Genomic DNA, 15,587 nt, shown 5'->3' with positions numbered 1-15,587 from the left:
CCTGACCCTAACCCTCCCAGTTCCCCCACCTCCCACCCCGGGCAGCCCTACAGCACAGGTCATTAACCCTTTCACTACCACCCTGACCCTAACCCTCCCAGTTCCCCCACCTCCCACCCCGGGCAGCCCTACAGCACAGGTGGGGAGAGCGCCTCACATTAACCCTTTCACTACCACAAGTGTTGACCCTTTCACTGCGACAATACAGAAGGTTAACCTTTCACTACGGTTAACCGTCTGTAGTGTGGTAGTGAAAGGTTAACCTTTCGTAGTGTGGTAGTGAAAGGGTTAAAAGATGGGGGGGGGGGGGCAGCTTGAACAGGCAAGATGAGTAAAGCATGGCAATTGAAATACACTTTGCATGTAAATGAACTTGTCGCTAAAAGTCACTAAAAGAACCTGCTGTTTCTCTATCTTTCTTTCTGTGTGTGTGTCTGTGTGTGTGTGTGTGTGCAGTGCTTCAGAAGAAGAGGATGAGGAGGAAGGGGGGCTGGGGGGCATCTGGAGGTCCTATAGATATCCTGAAGGCCTGTCAGCAGATCACTGCTGGGAGAGGTGAGAGTGGCTCTTTTCACTTTGTTAGGTATCTCTGTCCTCAGTGTGGTTCGTACTCACTACCCTCTCCTCCACATGTACTGTTGTGTTTTACCCAGTGATCCTCCTCCCCGCACTGTCTGTGGACAGTCTACTTGCCCCATAAGGAGCACCTTGGTAACTACTAGGGCTGTCAAGGAATATTCTATATTCAAATTAATAATCAAATTGTAATGTAAAACATACATTCAATTGTGAAAATGAATATTCGATTGTGGAAATAATTGTGTGACTTACCCTTTACATGCAGCCCTGAATACGTAGTACAGGTCCAAGTCTGTACTGTTTACTTTCATTTAGCGGAGTGGAAATTAAGTTAAGTCTGATTCCCTGAGCTGAAGAACGTGCCAACACTTCAACGGCATGATGGCAGAGGGTTCAGAACCCAACTCGGCCGCGAACAGAGTGATTTGCACTCCGAATGATCTAAACTTCTAAAGAGCCCCGTTTGCAAAGCTGACGGCAAACTTGTCAAACCTAGTTTACAAGCTATGCAAGCAACGGCTGGATTACCATTTATTTTTTTATGCTAACGTCGCTTGTGTTTTGGGAGTTCTAGCGTCAAGAATGTAAGTAGCCTACTTTTCTGTTTTTTAGCACTTTATTGTAAATCATCCCTCATCAGGGTAAAACTTCTAGATATTGAATAGAGACAGAAGCGTCATGCAGGTCCCCCAATGGTTTGATTACTATTTCCTGTTTCATGTCAAGGAAAAGATATTGGTTCATGTTCATCACACCTTGCTCTGAGGAGTGTTGTTGTGTATGAATGTCCGCTCTATATATTGTAAACCTTCATTAATTTGATCTCGCTCCAAGAGAAGATTTTCAATCTAGCACCAATTTCACACACACAGAGAGAGAGAGAATACATTATTCTAATATGTACTTAAGCATTACATCACGCGACAGAGTGTGTTATACGAATTAGATCACGCCTAGGGGTGGTTGTTAGGCCCGAGGCGCAGCTGAGGGTCGTTAGACCCCCCTAGGCGTGATCTAAATCGTATAACACACGACTTCAAGTGATGCAATGCGTTTATACAATGGCCGAATTCACCCAACCTTATTGCTATACAATAAACACAGTAATTGAAGCATAATGGAGATTTATTCACAACCATCCACAGAAAAAGTAGGTAAAAAAATAAATAAAAAGTTGCCTCAGTGTGTAGAAGCAGAGACAGCCAGCCAGCTTTTGCGCGACGGAGAAATACAATTTCAATTGTAACAAGAGAAGATCATCTCCCGATTCGGATACAATTGAACACACACGGTTCCAAAGATATTAATGTTTTGCGGCAAATTTTCATGGATTTATGTGCATCTCATCTCTCCTCTCTCATGTTGTCTGTGCTTCTCCTCTCCGGCACCGAGACACAGAGCACTCAGCCAGTGGCCACTCCCCTCAGACACCACTCCCCTCAGCCAGTGGCCACTCCCCTCAGACACCACTCCCCTCAGCCAGTGGCCACTCCCCTCAGACTCCACTCCCCTCAGCCAGTGGCCACTCCCCTCAGACTCCACTCCCCTCAGCCAGTGGCCACTCTCCTCAGACTCCACTCCCCTCAGCCAGTGGCCACTCCCCTCAGCCAGTGGCCACTCCCCTCAGACTCCACTCCCCTCAGACTCCACTCCCCTCAGACTCCACTCCCCTCAGACTCCACTCCCCTCAGACTCCACTCCCCTCAGACTCCACTCCCCTCAGACTCCACTCCCCTCAGACTCCACTCCCCTCAGCCAGTGGCCACTCCCCTCAGCCAGTGGCCACTCCCCTCAGACTCCACTCCCCTCAGACAGTGGCCACTCCCCTCAGACTCCACTCCCCTCAGACAGTGGCCACTCCCCTCAGACAGAGAGCACTCAGCCAGTGGCCACTCCCCTCAGACAGAGAGCACTCAGCCAGTGGCCACTCCCCTCAGACAGAGAGCACTCAGCCAGTGGCCACTCCCCTCAGACTCCACTCCCCTCAGCCAGTGGCCACTCCCCTCAGACTCCACTCCCCTCAGCCAGTGGCCACTCCCCTCAGACTCCACTCCCCTCAGCCAGTGGCCACTCCCCTCAGACTCCACTCCCCTCAGCCAGTGGCCACTCCCCTCAGCCAGTGGCCACTCCCCTCAGACTCCACTCCCCTCAGACAGTGGCCACTCCCCTCAGACTCCACTCCCCTCAGCCAGTGGCCACTCCCCTCAGACTCCACTCCCCTCAGACAGTGGCCACTCCCCTCAGACTCCACTCCCCTCAGACAGTGGCCACTCCCCTCAGACTCCACTCCCCTCAGCCAGTGGCCACTCCCCTCAGACTCCACTCCCCTCAGCCAGTGGCCACTCCCCTCAGACTCCACTCCCCTCAGCCAGTGGCCACTCCCCTCAGACTCCACTCCCCTCAGCCAGTGGCCACTCCCCTCAGACTCCACTCCCCTCAGCCAGTGGCCACTCCCCTCAGACTCCACTCCCCTCAGACAGTGGCCACTCCCCTCAGACTCCACTCCCCTCAGACAGTGGCCACTCCCCTCAGACTCCACTCCCCTCAGCCAGTGGCCACTCCCCTCAGACTCCACTCCCCTCAGACAGTGGCCACTCCCCTCAGACTCCACTCCCCTCAGACAGTGGCCACTCCCCTCAGACTCCACTCCCCTCAGCCAGTGGCCACTCCCCTCAGACTCCACTCCCCTCAGACAGTGGCCACTCCCCTCAGACTCCACTCCCCTCAGACAGTGGCCACTCCCCTCAGACTCCACTCCCCTCAGCCAGTGGCCACTCCCCTCAGACAGTGGCCACTCCCCTCAGACTCCACTCCCCTCAGCCAGTGGCCACTCCCCTCAGACTCCACTCCCCTCAGACAGTGGCCACTCCCCTCAGACTCCACTCCCCTCAGACAGTGGCCACTCCCCTCAGACTCCACTCCCCTCAGCCAGTGGCCACTCCCCTCAGACTCCACTCCCCTCAGCCAGTGGCCACTCCCCTCAGACTCCACTCCCCTCAGCCAGTGGCCACTCCCCTCAGACTCCACTCCCCTCAGCCAGTGGCCACTCCCCTCAGACTCCACTCCCCTCAGCCAGTGGCCACTCCCCTCAGACTCCACTCCCCTCAGCCAGTGGCCACTCCCCTCAGACTCCACTCCCCTCAGCCAGTGGCCACTCCCCTCAGACTCCACTCCCCTCAGCCAGTGGCCACTCCCCTCAGCCAGTGGCCACTCCCCTCAGACACCCGAGACAGAGAGCACTCAGCCAGTGGCCACTCCCCTCAGACGCAAAGTTCTGTAGTTTTTCACACAGCGAGGAAAATAATACAGTCGGGCAATCGAACAAGAATTAACGTATTTACAAGTGTGTCAGTGTAATGGTGAAGTCAAGTGCTTTGAGCAGGATAAACTTATAATTTATATTATATACATGTTACAGTATAAAAAAATACCGTTTTACTTTTGTCCAGTAACTGAAGCTGCCACACCCCCCCCTTCCAACGTGCCTGATTGTTATGCATTTTACTCTGCCAATTGGCGACCCAATAAAAACGGGTCCGCGACCCTAAGTTTGGGAAACGCAAGATCCAAGTCTGACAAGAAAAAATCTACAGCCTTTTTATTTTTATTTTTAAGTCCGCGATTTTTATTTTGTTTCACAATGGGTCATGACAAACCAATGACATAATCCAACATATGTAACGAACTAACATATTCCAGTTGACTGTATCTTTTTTGGAGGATTCGTTCAAAATATATTCATACTTCCATTTGTCTATCTATGGTGGACTCTTTCAGAAAAAGTCATTCGGTTGTGGGGGTCACGTGGAGTGTGTTATACGAAATAACAACGGCTAACTTGACTGTTTCAGCCAATCAGAATCAAGATATTTGCATGCCATTGTATACGCTGGTGTAGGTATGTTGATCTTAACACTTTGAACGCCAGCCGTGTTAGCCATCCTTGTACTCAGTGTGCCACCACTGTAAAAGATAGGGATTTTCACTGTACGTCGCAGTGTTTGCAGGTCTATATCTATATTCTATATTATAGCTATGGAGACAATACTATGGCTCATTTGACAGTAACTATCCATCGTTCAACATGTGAAAAAGAATAAATGTTTTCATGTATACATTTGCGTGTTATACCGTGGTGAATATTGTATAGTTTCAGAGTGATCCTGGCTAATTCCTGGTAACTGTTACGGAGCGATATGTGAATTTTGCTAAAAGCGTTCGCGTTGCTCGTCTGGACACGCTACTATTTCCAAATCAAATGTATATAATAGGTATTATGTTTCATCATGAATGCAAGAAAGTGGGGGGGGGGGGGGGGGGGGTCGTTTTTTGATGCTTTGATCGCCAGTAACGGCATTCGTTTTGAATACTACATACGTTGATCGGCCGGATCGATGTGAAATCATTGTTGGATCAAAGTAGGATTGATGTCATATAGTCCTTACCTTTACTAGGAGGTATCCCAAAAAGAATATTCCAATTGTCTGCTCGCGATTTCCAGTATTGGTGTCCATCTGGTCCTGGACATAATTTGGCACAACTTATGGATCGAGTGTGCTAGATGCGTTTCGAAGTGGTCGGATGAAGCGATTTACTTGGCTCCGCTCCGTCTAAATTCAACGCCCGGAGGGGTTTAAGTGTAACACACGGTGAGATATAAGGTTTCAAAGGGTGGGCGATACTGCCACCTAGCATGATGTGGCCGGTATTGCACTTAGGCGATCTCGGAATCATTTCCTATGGTAACACCGAGGTCAGTGGATGAATAATGAATACAAATATAGAATAAAAGAAAAAACGATCCAAAAACGTAATATTATGTGATTGGCACTCAACGCATGTCGAGCAAACACGTAATATTATGTGGATGGCACTGAATGAGTTAAAGGTCACTTACTTTGTTTACATAATGCCCAATAATAGATATTCAAATGGTTCAAACCTATGTGGTTAAGGAATGTAATCTTTGGCCAATTTTGACAGCTTTAGTAACTAATGCGCTCCCTGTGTTCGTTACCCGGTCGTTGGGTGATTAGTTCATGCGCGCATACGGTCTTCTTCACCACAGACCAAGCTGCAACACAGGAACCTTTTTCTTTATTGAGATGTTATGAATGTCAAGAAGGGAACAGGTAAGGCGAGAAATCTGCGATGGGATCTGATCCCAGGCCGCGTCTATGCTTTATACAACGCCGTTCGGTTTCCGCGTTGCCGTTTTGCGCTCTGATTGGCCGAGCGCGCGCATGAGCCGCGACAAGCTCCTCAGAGGCAGGAATACTAAGCTCCCCTTAACGCAATTTATACGAAATGGAAGTATTGATTACGCCGTAACGAATCATTAAAAAAATATACCGTTAACTGGAATATGTTGTGCCTTTACACATATGTTGGATTATGTAATTGGTTTGTCATGACAAACTAATAAAATATCGCATCGCCGGCTGTCTGGCGTGCTCCAGCGGCATATTCTCCCCGCTGGCTGAGCTCTGGTGTCCGCTGGAGCACGCCAGAGACAGCCGGCGATGCGATATTTTATTGGTTTGTCATGACAAACCATTTACATAATCCAACATGTGTAAAGGCACAACATATTCCAGTTAACGGTATATTTTCTTAATGATTCGTTACGGCGTAATCAATACTTCCATTTGTATAAATTGCGTTCGGGACCTCCATGTTTTGGGGGTATTCATCAGAAAAATCGGATCCGGGATTCGGCTCCCATCAGTCGGGCAAGAACTGCGGCTTTTCAGCCTCTCTCCTCTCTCCTGGAGCTTAAGCGGAGTTTAGATAGAGGAGCTTGTCGCGGCTCATGCGCGCGCTCGGCCAATCGGAGCGCAAAACGGCAACGCGGAAACCAAACGGCGTTGTATAAAGCATAGCCGCTCCCAGGCCAGCCAGGAGGACATGTGTTGCCAGAGAGGTGGGGGTTTCAGCCGCTCCTCTCACAGCCTCGGCCTCTCCATCCTTCTCTATAGTGGACCTCGCCAGCTGGGAGAAGAAGATCAAGAGAGACGCTGTGTTGGAGAGACCAGACGGGGATCAGCCAGGCGACGGGGCAGGGTCTGTTCTGATGGAGCACCATAGTGACGCAGCCATGGAGATGAACAGCCCCTCGCAGGAGCTCTACAAAGACGGGGTTCTTACATTGGGCTGCATAGGTAGACACCTTCACAGACACCTTACCACCCCCGGATAGAGAGTAATGAAACACAAGCCGTTGCTGCTCTAGTGGTGGATATTTTCACCCTGCTGCACATTCTGCACTCTGTGATGTCAGAGTACCTTTTTGGAGGTACTATCAAAGAAACGAAGAGGCAGTCTGACATCACAGATGGGTGGGGCAGCTAAGTGAGGATGTGTTTAGTTTTATTTTAAGTCCATTGTCGGCCCACTGAGCTGAATCCATGCTGTACGTCTCTAGTTTTCTCTCCGTCTATCTCCCTCTCTCAGGCTTCCCAAACGTTGGCAAGTCGTCTGTGTTGAACAGCCTGGTAGGGAGGAAGGTGGTGAGCGTGTCTCGAACTCCTGGCCACACCAAATACTTCCAGACCTACTACCTCACCCCCACAGTCAAACTGTGTGACTGTCCTGGACTGGTCTTCCCCTCTCGGGTCAGCAAACAACTACAGGTACGTGTGTGTGTGTGGCTCTCGCTCTCTCAATTCAAATGGCTTTATTGGCATGACGCAACTTGTACATGTTGCCAAAGCAAATGATTAATAACATAAGCATGGATTACAAAACACATATTAACCCTTTCCCCGCCAAAAACGTCATACAACGGGTTTCAAGTTCATGCGAATTCTGCCAATAACGGCGTACGACGTGATTCTGATCATAATTTCATATTTTCGCCATGGTATTCATATTTCACTCACTGAGCCTTGTCGGATGCTGTGTGAGCCAGCACAACTCTGCAACGCTTCAATACTGCCACCTGGTGGCTGATCAGCTAGTTGCCAAACCGGAAATGCCCGTTGCAGCTCGGTCCGTCCCCTAATTCCGTCCGGCCACTCGTTTATCGTCGCGGGACTCAATACACACACCGTGGATATGGATCTTTGCCATAACTCAATAATCTACATGATTTGGGCGTGTATTAGTAATATACAAACCGGAAATGGATCGCCTAGATCCCCACCACATAACTGGGATCTGTTTGCTCCACTCTCATCGCCCAACGGTACGAGGAGACTGACGTGAGTTTCAGCGTTTTTGTTTATCATTTTCGATACAAACTGCTCTGATCAATATATCACCCATACTACATGAAGCATCTAACGACTATCACGGAATTATAAACGACCCCCCCCCCCTCCGTTCACCCGCGCATGATCAGTCATAACCCTTAGGACCATGTACAGTTGAAATTTTTAATATAGCGTCGATCGGTATCAAACTGCATTTGATGATCTAATATATGCATTTGTGCCTATATCTCACGTTCTGGGAAATACTGCAGAAAACGATAAAAACATATTTATACTCTAGACGGTATTTTCGTATGTGTGAATGAAAAAGTAAAACGTTCCTACATCCTGAACGATAGGTAATCGATGTTGAATGGGCCATAGTAATGTAAATTTAGCAATACAATTTAAAAAGTTATAGCCCTGCAAAGAAGGTGAACATCTCCATAGACTTACAGTACTGGCAGAGATCAAACAGCGATAGATATAAGCGTGGCAGAGAATGGGTTAATGTCATAGTACATACAGAAATTATCATCATAAAATAGAACATAAAATATTACGGCATAAACATGTCCGGTGACTGTCACTCACTGTCCCTCAGTCTATGGCAGGCAGCAACATAGGCTGCTGCTAGCTCACAGCTTGTTGAGTCCTCCCCTAGTAGGACTGGTAGTTTTCCTGTATCTGGTAGTGCAAGAAAACCTTTTGTTATTACCGGTAGTTCAATTTTTTTTTTAAATGCGTTTCTCTAATATATTTGTATTTTTCACAATTGGTGAGGAAGTGCAACTCAGTTTCAGGCTCACTGAGGATGCAATGACAGCACAGCCTTTGCTCTGCAGGGAGCCAGGTTTTCCTGTGCCTTCCCTTTTCAACAGCGAGGCTGTGCTCACTCAGTCTGTATTTTGTCAAGGTTCTTTTTAGTTGTTGATCAGTCACCATGCTCAAATAATCTGCTATGGTGTACTGTCGATTTAGAGCCAGATAGCACTGCATTTTGCTCTGTGCTTTTATCTGTGTAGTAATTTGATTTATTCTGATTGGTGACGTGTTCTGTTCCTGAGGTGTGTTAAGAGAGCAGGTTTGTGGACTCGGCCTCAGGACCAGCTGGGTAAGGGGGTTCCTGATGCTCCTCAGCTCTTGGCACTGCAGGGCTTGATAGTGGTACGAGAGGGGGTCACTTTGTTTTAGGTGTGTCCAAAATTTTATTGCTCTTTTTTGTATTTTTAGTATTAGTGGGTAACGGCCTAATTCTGCCCTGCATGCATTGTTTGTAGTTTTCCTCTGGACATGTAGGAGAATCTTACATAACTCTGCATGCAGGGTCTCAATGGGGTGTTTGTCCCATTGGGTAAAGTCTTGTTTTGTAAGTGGACCCCACACCTCACTGCCATAGAGTGCAATTGGTTCATTTGAACCGTTTGTTTAGTTCACTCCACTGTGCACTCCACTGTTCACTCCACTGTCGGGGAAAAAGATAAATATTTCCATCTCTTGCTTTCAAAGTTTTCCAATTATTTTTAAGGCTGCTTTAGTTTTCAACTACCACACAATACAACTATCCTCGCCGATTCTTTGTCTTCTGTTTTACTTTCTCTCACCTCTGACTCTCTGTTGTGTTTGTCTTGTAGATCCTGGCAGGCATCTACCCAGTGTCTCAGCTGCAGGAGCCCTACAGCTCGGTGGGCTACCTGTGTGAGCGGACCCCCTTCCTGTCGGTGCTGAAGCTCAAGCACCCCAGTCTGGAGGACAAGCTGCCCCACCAACTACTACTACTTGCAGAGGAGCCGGCTCAGGAGCTCCGCTGGACTGCCTGGGACGTGTGTGAGGGTAAGAGCCTCTCTCAGTGCTGTCAAACAACTCCACTGTGGCCCACCAAATGACCTAACACTTTGAGTGCCACGGACGCGTTTTGTCGTTGGTTCATGCCGACTGTTGAATGCCACCAACGCTATATAGCATTTGTTTGTCGTATTTTTTTATTAGCGATTTGAATTAATATTTCATCAATCGAGCCTCACGCTACTGCTGCAGACTCTCCCTGTGTAACTGCACCCCATTGGATTAGACTGATGGGGGGGGGGGGGGGTCCAGCCTCCTCATTTTACTTTTCCGTCAAGCCAACTGAAGGATCCAAGTGATTGCAGAGCCGCAAAACAACGTGGAATACATATTTACAGTACCCAACGCTGAATCAATAAACGCGATCGATATTTGGAATGGCGATAAGTAATTGGAATAATCTTTTTGGAGAACATCTGATCTGAGGTAAGCAATTTATTTTACCAGTCTTGGGGTAATCGGATCTGTTTTGACCTATATTACAGCGTGTGCCCCATGTGTGTGTGTGCACGCTGATCAAGAAATGAGAGAATATATTTTTCAGATCGCTTCTCTAGCGTGCATAAGTACACATATACTATCGATAATCTAGCGTTTATTTGAAAACGATTCATAAATAGGCAAAAAAAACGTTTTTTGTGTATTCCAGAATATTCCAGTAAATGCCGTTTATCACGGAATCTATATATTTTCCTGAAACTTTCAAGAAAACGAGGGCTTTTCAAAATGCTATAAAACGGAAATGAACCGATAAAAAAAATTATAATAATAATCCGTTTCGACAATGTTGACTGCAAACAAGTCATTGATAAGCGACGGACAGATTAGACACATAATAATTTAAAACAGAGATTATGTGTTCACAACGCTATCATTGAAGTGGGTGGTGGCATTCAACCATGTTAACAAGTGGCAACCAAAGTGTTAATGTCCGTTTGCAAAATGTATTTATTTATTTAAAGGATCCCAATTAGTTTATGTCGTAGCAGTTTTCTAATCTTCCTGGGGTCCACACACAATCAACATTACAACAAGGGCTGTCAAAATGTATGCGTTAACTTGGGAGATTAATTTAAATGATTTAAAGCATTAAAATAAATTAATCTAGATTAATCTATGGAGTGAAACATCTTCAACGTTCTGAACTTTCAGCAGTATGAGGTGAGTCAATGTTGATGGTTTTGTTGAACATTTGTATTTCACAGGAGAGAAACTGTATTCAAAGAAGGCTATTAAAATAGTCTTTGAATCTAAATATACTTTCTTTGTGTTGATTTTACATTAATTCCATGATTTTACTCAAGTAAATATCTGTTACAAGCTTCGGTCTTAAGTAGAAAAATGCGATTTTTAATCTAGATTAATTACAGAAAATTGTGAGATTAATTAGTAAAAAATGTTTAATCTATTGACAGCACTAACGATAAATAAATAATAGGTAGACTATAGGTATAGGTAATATATTTAACAACTAAATTGAATAAATAAGTAAAATTACAGAAAATACAATTATAAAAATAGCTAAATAAAGCAGCAGTTACAGGAGCATAAAGGCTTCCATGACCTGATCTTACTGACTTTCATGCTCATCGTTCACTCTGTCGCTCTCTGTTCTCCAGCCTGGGCAGATCGCAGGGGCTACAAGACGGCCAAGGCGGCTCGGAATGACGTCTACCGGGCAGCTAACAGTCTCCTTAGGCTGGCCGTCGACGGCAGGTTGTGCATGTGTCTCAGACCACCCAGCTACAGCTGTCTGAGAGGTAACAGGACGTCTGTTGTAAATACCATCTGTTGTAACTAGAGATGTCCGATATTATTGGCCTAACGATATTGTGGGCCGATATAATTATTTAACCTTTTATTTACCCAAGCAAGTAAGAACAAATTCTTATATACAAAAGCAGCCTGACCAAGCTGTGTGGGGGGGGGGGGGGGGGGGGGCTGCAACAAAAACAAGGTTATGTACATGCATACAAGTAAATAAAAAAAAAAGATTACAGCTTGGCAATAGTATACAAGGAAAATTACAATAAATAAGGGAGAGAGAGGGAAAAAGAGAAAGGGAGAGTGAGAACCAGAGGGGGAGAGTGAAGAAAAGGGGAGACGCACAGATAATGTTACATTTAGAATGCCTCGTTGAATGCATCCAGTGAAATGAACACATCAATGCATACTTTTATTGTCAAATAAAAGTATGCATCGGAAATTAAGAGTTGGACAATATCGGATATCGATAAAAAAGCCAATATCGAACATCCCTAGTTGTAAGTGTACACAATAGCATAGGGTAGGAGGCATTGATGCAGGATGGATGTTTCTTGATCCGCAGAGCGTTGGGAGAATCACCCCGACTTGCCAGAAATCATGGCTCTGCAAGGGAGGACGGATGTGGAGGGGGACGAGGAGGAGGACGGGGAGTCCAGCAGCGAGCCGGAGGACGAGAGAGACAGGGACGCGGACGACGACGAGGACGGAGACGACGAAGACGAGGGACGCGGACACCCGAAGAGGAGAGACGGACCCCCGGCCGGTCTCACCGTCAACATGTACCACGTCCTGCGTGAAAACCAGTGCGAGTGACGATAGAGGGAAGGTAGTGGAACAGTGAGATGTAGTAACTCTTTCCTTCCTTTTCGTTTCCTCCACCTGCACTCCTTCCTGCTCCTCCCTGCGTCTGCACTTCTCCGTTGCTCATTTACATCATGTGTTTTTGACATGATCTACCCATTCATTCACTCATTCCCATTAACTTCACATTAGCTTACATCTAGGGATGCACAAATAGGTTGTTTTCATTGCAGCCAATGCAGATATCCAATGTTTTTCGCCAACCATGTTGACAAATAGTGCGGAATTCTGTTACAAAACTGGTCAAGCTTTTTAGACTATAGGCTTATAATGAAGTGGTATGACAAGTGTAACAACACTGTAACAAATAAAACAACCATATGAATTAAAAGTGACTGTTCTTCACTTGGTAACTCGTATTAAGCAACACCGTCCTAGTGAAACGCTCACCAGACGGCAATTAGAATCGGACAAAACTCAGCCGTAAAAATGCAGACTGATTCTGGTTGGTCTTTGTTAAAGGTGCCCTATGCAGACTGATTCTGGTTGGTCTTTGTTAAAGGTGCCCTATGCAGACTGATTCTGGTTGGTCTTTGTTAAAGGTGCCCTATGCAGACTGATTCTGGTTGGTCTTTGTTAAAGGTGCCCTATGCAGACTGATTCTGGTTGGTCTGTGTTAAAGGTGCACTATGCAGACTGATTCTGGGTGGTCTTTGTTAAAGGTGCACTATGCAGACTGATTCTGGGTGGTCTTTGTTAAAGGTGCACTATGCAGACTGATTCTGGTTGGTCTGTGTTAAAGGTGCACTATGCAGACTGATTCTGGTTGGTCTTTGTTAAAGGTGCCCTATGCAGACTGATTCTGGTTGGTCTTTGTTAAAGGTGCCCTATGCAGACTGATTCTGTTTGGTCTTTGTTAAAGGTGCACTATGCAGACTGATTCTGGTTGGTCTTTGTTAAAGGTGCACTATGCAGACTGATTCTGGTTGGTCTTTGTTAAAGGGGCACTATGCAGACTGATTCTGGTGGTCTTTGTTAAAGGGGCACTATGCAGACTGATTCTGGTGGTCTTTGTTAAAGGTGCACTATGCAGACTGATTCTGTTGGTCTTTGTTAAAGGGGCACTACGCAGCTTTGGGAGAGGGGGATTTGTTTACATTGACAGAGCCTGCAGTTAATTTATAAAATATATTTGCTATACCTTTTTACAATTATTCTATCTTGTCAAAGGCACTGTGAAAGAAACAGCCTAGAATACTGTAAACAAAATTGGCGGGTAGCTTGCTAGCTCTAAACAGTGTTCCAGTATCCCAGTTCTTCTCAGTTATGACAATATACTGTAGAATATTTTTCACTCATCTGACTCTCTCACAACAAAATTGTCCCAACACCAATTGTCTGACACGGATGCTTCCTACATCTCACTGCTGCCACCTACCCCCTGCTGACTTCCCCCTCTACGTGCCTCTGCTGCCCCCTGCTGACTTCCCCCTCTACGTGCCTCTGCTGCCCCCTGCTGACTTCCCCCTCTACGTGCCTCTGCTGCCCCCTGCTGACTTCCCCCTCTACGTGCCTCTGCTGCCCCCTGCTGACTTCCCCCTCTACGTGCCTCTGCTGCCCCCTGCTGACTTCCCCCTCTACGTGCCTCTGCTGCCCCCTGCTGACTTCCCCCTCTACGTGCCTCTGCTGCCCCCTGCTGACTTCCCCCTCTACGTGCCTCTGTTCCGCTTGTTCACCCATGATATTCCACCTTCCTCAGTATTACTATTCTAGGGTTGAGTTTGGTTTGGTTTGGCTTGATAATGTTCCTGCATATAGTTCTACAAATGAAAAAAAAACAAAGGTTGTTTCATTTTTAGCTGTCAAGAACGTCATGGTGTCATCATTAACACTTTGAGTGCCACGCCGGGTTTTCCCTTTTACCCCCTTGATGCCACCATCCACTCCCAATGTTAACGTTGATATCGCCTAATCTATGTTTTAAATTATGGCTATGTGTCTAATCTGCCCGTCGCTTATCAAAGACTCATTTTCCAGTCAACATTGGCAAGGCAGATTGTATTTTTATCGCTTCATTTCCGTTTGATAGCATTTTGAAAATCACCCGTTTTCTGGGGAAAAACAACACATTCTATGATAATCGCCTTTTACTGGAATATTCCAGAACGTTGTCATTTGTCGGCCTATTTATGAATCGTTTTCAAATAAACGCTAGATGATCGATAGTATATGTGTGCGCACGCACGCTTGTGCCGTGCGCTGATAATCGCTGCTGTTATTTCCTCATGGCTTTTACAAAACAGCTATATCACATATAGTGGAAACGCTTATATCTCCGTGAAAACGAGTCTGATTATCCTAACACTGATAACATAGCTTCCTTACCTGAGGTCAGATGGTATCCAAATGGTTTATTCCAATTTCCGATCGCCATTCGAAAAAATCGATAAATGTATTGATCAACCGTGTATACAGTAGAACACATGATCCGCGTGGCTCAGAGCCTCCAGAATGAACTCTGGTAGACCCCGGCTGCATCAGTGAGAAGTAAAATGTGGAGTCAGAAATCCGTTCTCCCATTCACTTTCATTGAGTCTATTCCAAAAGGGTGATTTACCATCTGGGAGACGATAGGGGGTGCTTTTTTCAGATCTGAGCGCCGGCGGTCCCTGGATCTCCAACGGTAGGCTCGCGTGATGCAATATGATTTCAGATCGCTAATTCTTTTTTTTTTAAATAACCAGAATATTCTCGGGTGTGGCACTCAACGGTCGGGGCGTAAACCCGAATATTCTCGGGCGTGGCACTCAAAGTGTTAATTGGATTTACATCAGTTTGTTAAAGTGACCTCACAGCTCAGATGCCAAAGTTCAGGAAAGGTCATTGGACCACAGTCTAGATTTAAAAATAATATGAATGATGATGATGATGATGATGATAATAATAAATCGAACACACTATTGATGTCACTCACTGGGACAGTGCCCAGTGTAGCTCCCAGGGCCGGTCGTCTTAATTCATCATCTCATCACAGACCACAGTGTGACACCACTGTGGTTAGAGGGGTCGGAAAGTCTATGACCCTAGAAATGGAATGGGTAGAACCTATATTTTGCATCCCTCCTTGTAATGTAATTTAAACAGTTACCAACATTGAGGCACTATTTTGAGGTTTATTTATCAGAACCTGGTTTGAATTAGGCTAGATTACCTCTTTAAGGATATGGTTTTAATTAGTATGGTTCTACCTATTTTGTGGTGTATTTCATGGTCATTAGAAGGATTGGGGGGGGGGGGGGGGGGCTGGGCGGGTGATCCTGTTTCGCTGGACTAGGTTATTTCAGGGGTGGATATGTAGTGTTCTAACTACTGCGGACTGTCATAACTTGCTGTTGGAGGCCT

General features: G+C 46.3%; 1 protein-coding gene across 1 annotated transcript in view; it reads left to right on the top strand.

The window, feature by feature from the left end:
- gnl1 (guanine nucleotide binding protein-like 1) overlaps window positions 1-15,489 on the top strand; it is a 34,892-nt gene extending 19,403 nt beyond the window's left edge. Inside the window, exons 7-12 of the mRNA XM_084336462.1 lie at window positions 457-555; window positions 6,558-6,740; window positions 7,033-7,211; window positions 9,407-9,605; window positions 11,237-11,377; window positions 11,947-15,489. Of these exons, the coding sequence (XP_084192588.1) occupies window positions 457-555; window positions 6,558-6,740; window positions 7,033-7,211; window positions 9,407-9,605; window positions 11,237-11,377; window positions 11,947-12,197 (1,052 nt within the window). The 3' untranslated portion in view covers window positions 12,198-15,489. The remainder of the gene's footprint in view (window positions 1-456; window positions 556-6,557; window positions 6,741-7,032; window positions 7,212-9,406; window positions 9,606-11,236; window positions 11,378-11,946) is intronic.
- Window positions 15,490-15,587: the final 98 nt, after the last annotated feature.

This window comes from Notolepis coatsorum (assembly GCF_963971535.1).
Source record: "Notolepis coatsorum genome assembly, chromosome: 19".
Taxonomy (NCBI): domain Eukaryota; kingdom Metazoa; phylum Chordata; class Actinopteri; order Aulopiformes; family Paralepididae; genus Notolepis; species Notolepis coatsorum.
Note: the sequence above shows the minus strand (reverse complement) of the source record. Positions and strands in the feature narration are given on the sequence as shown.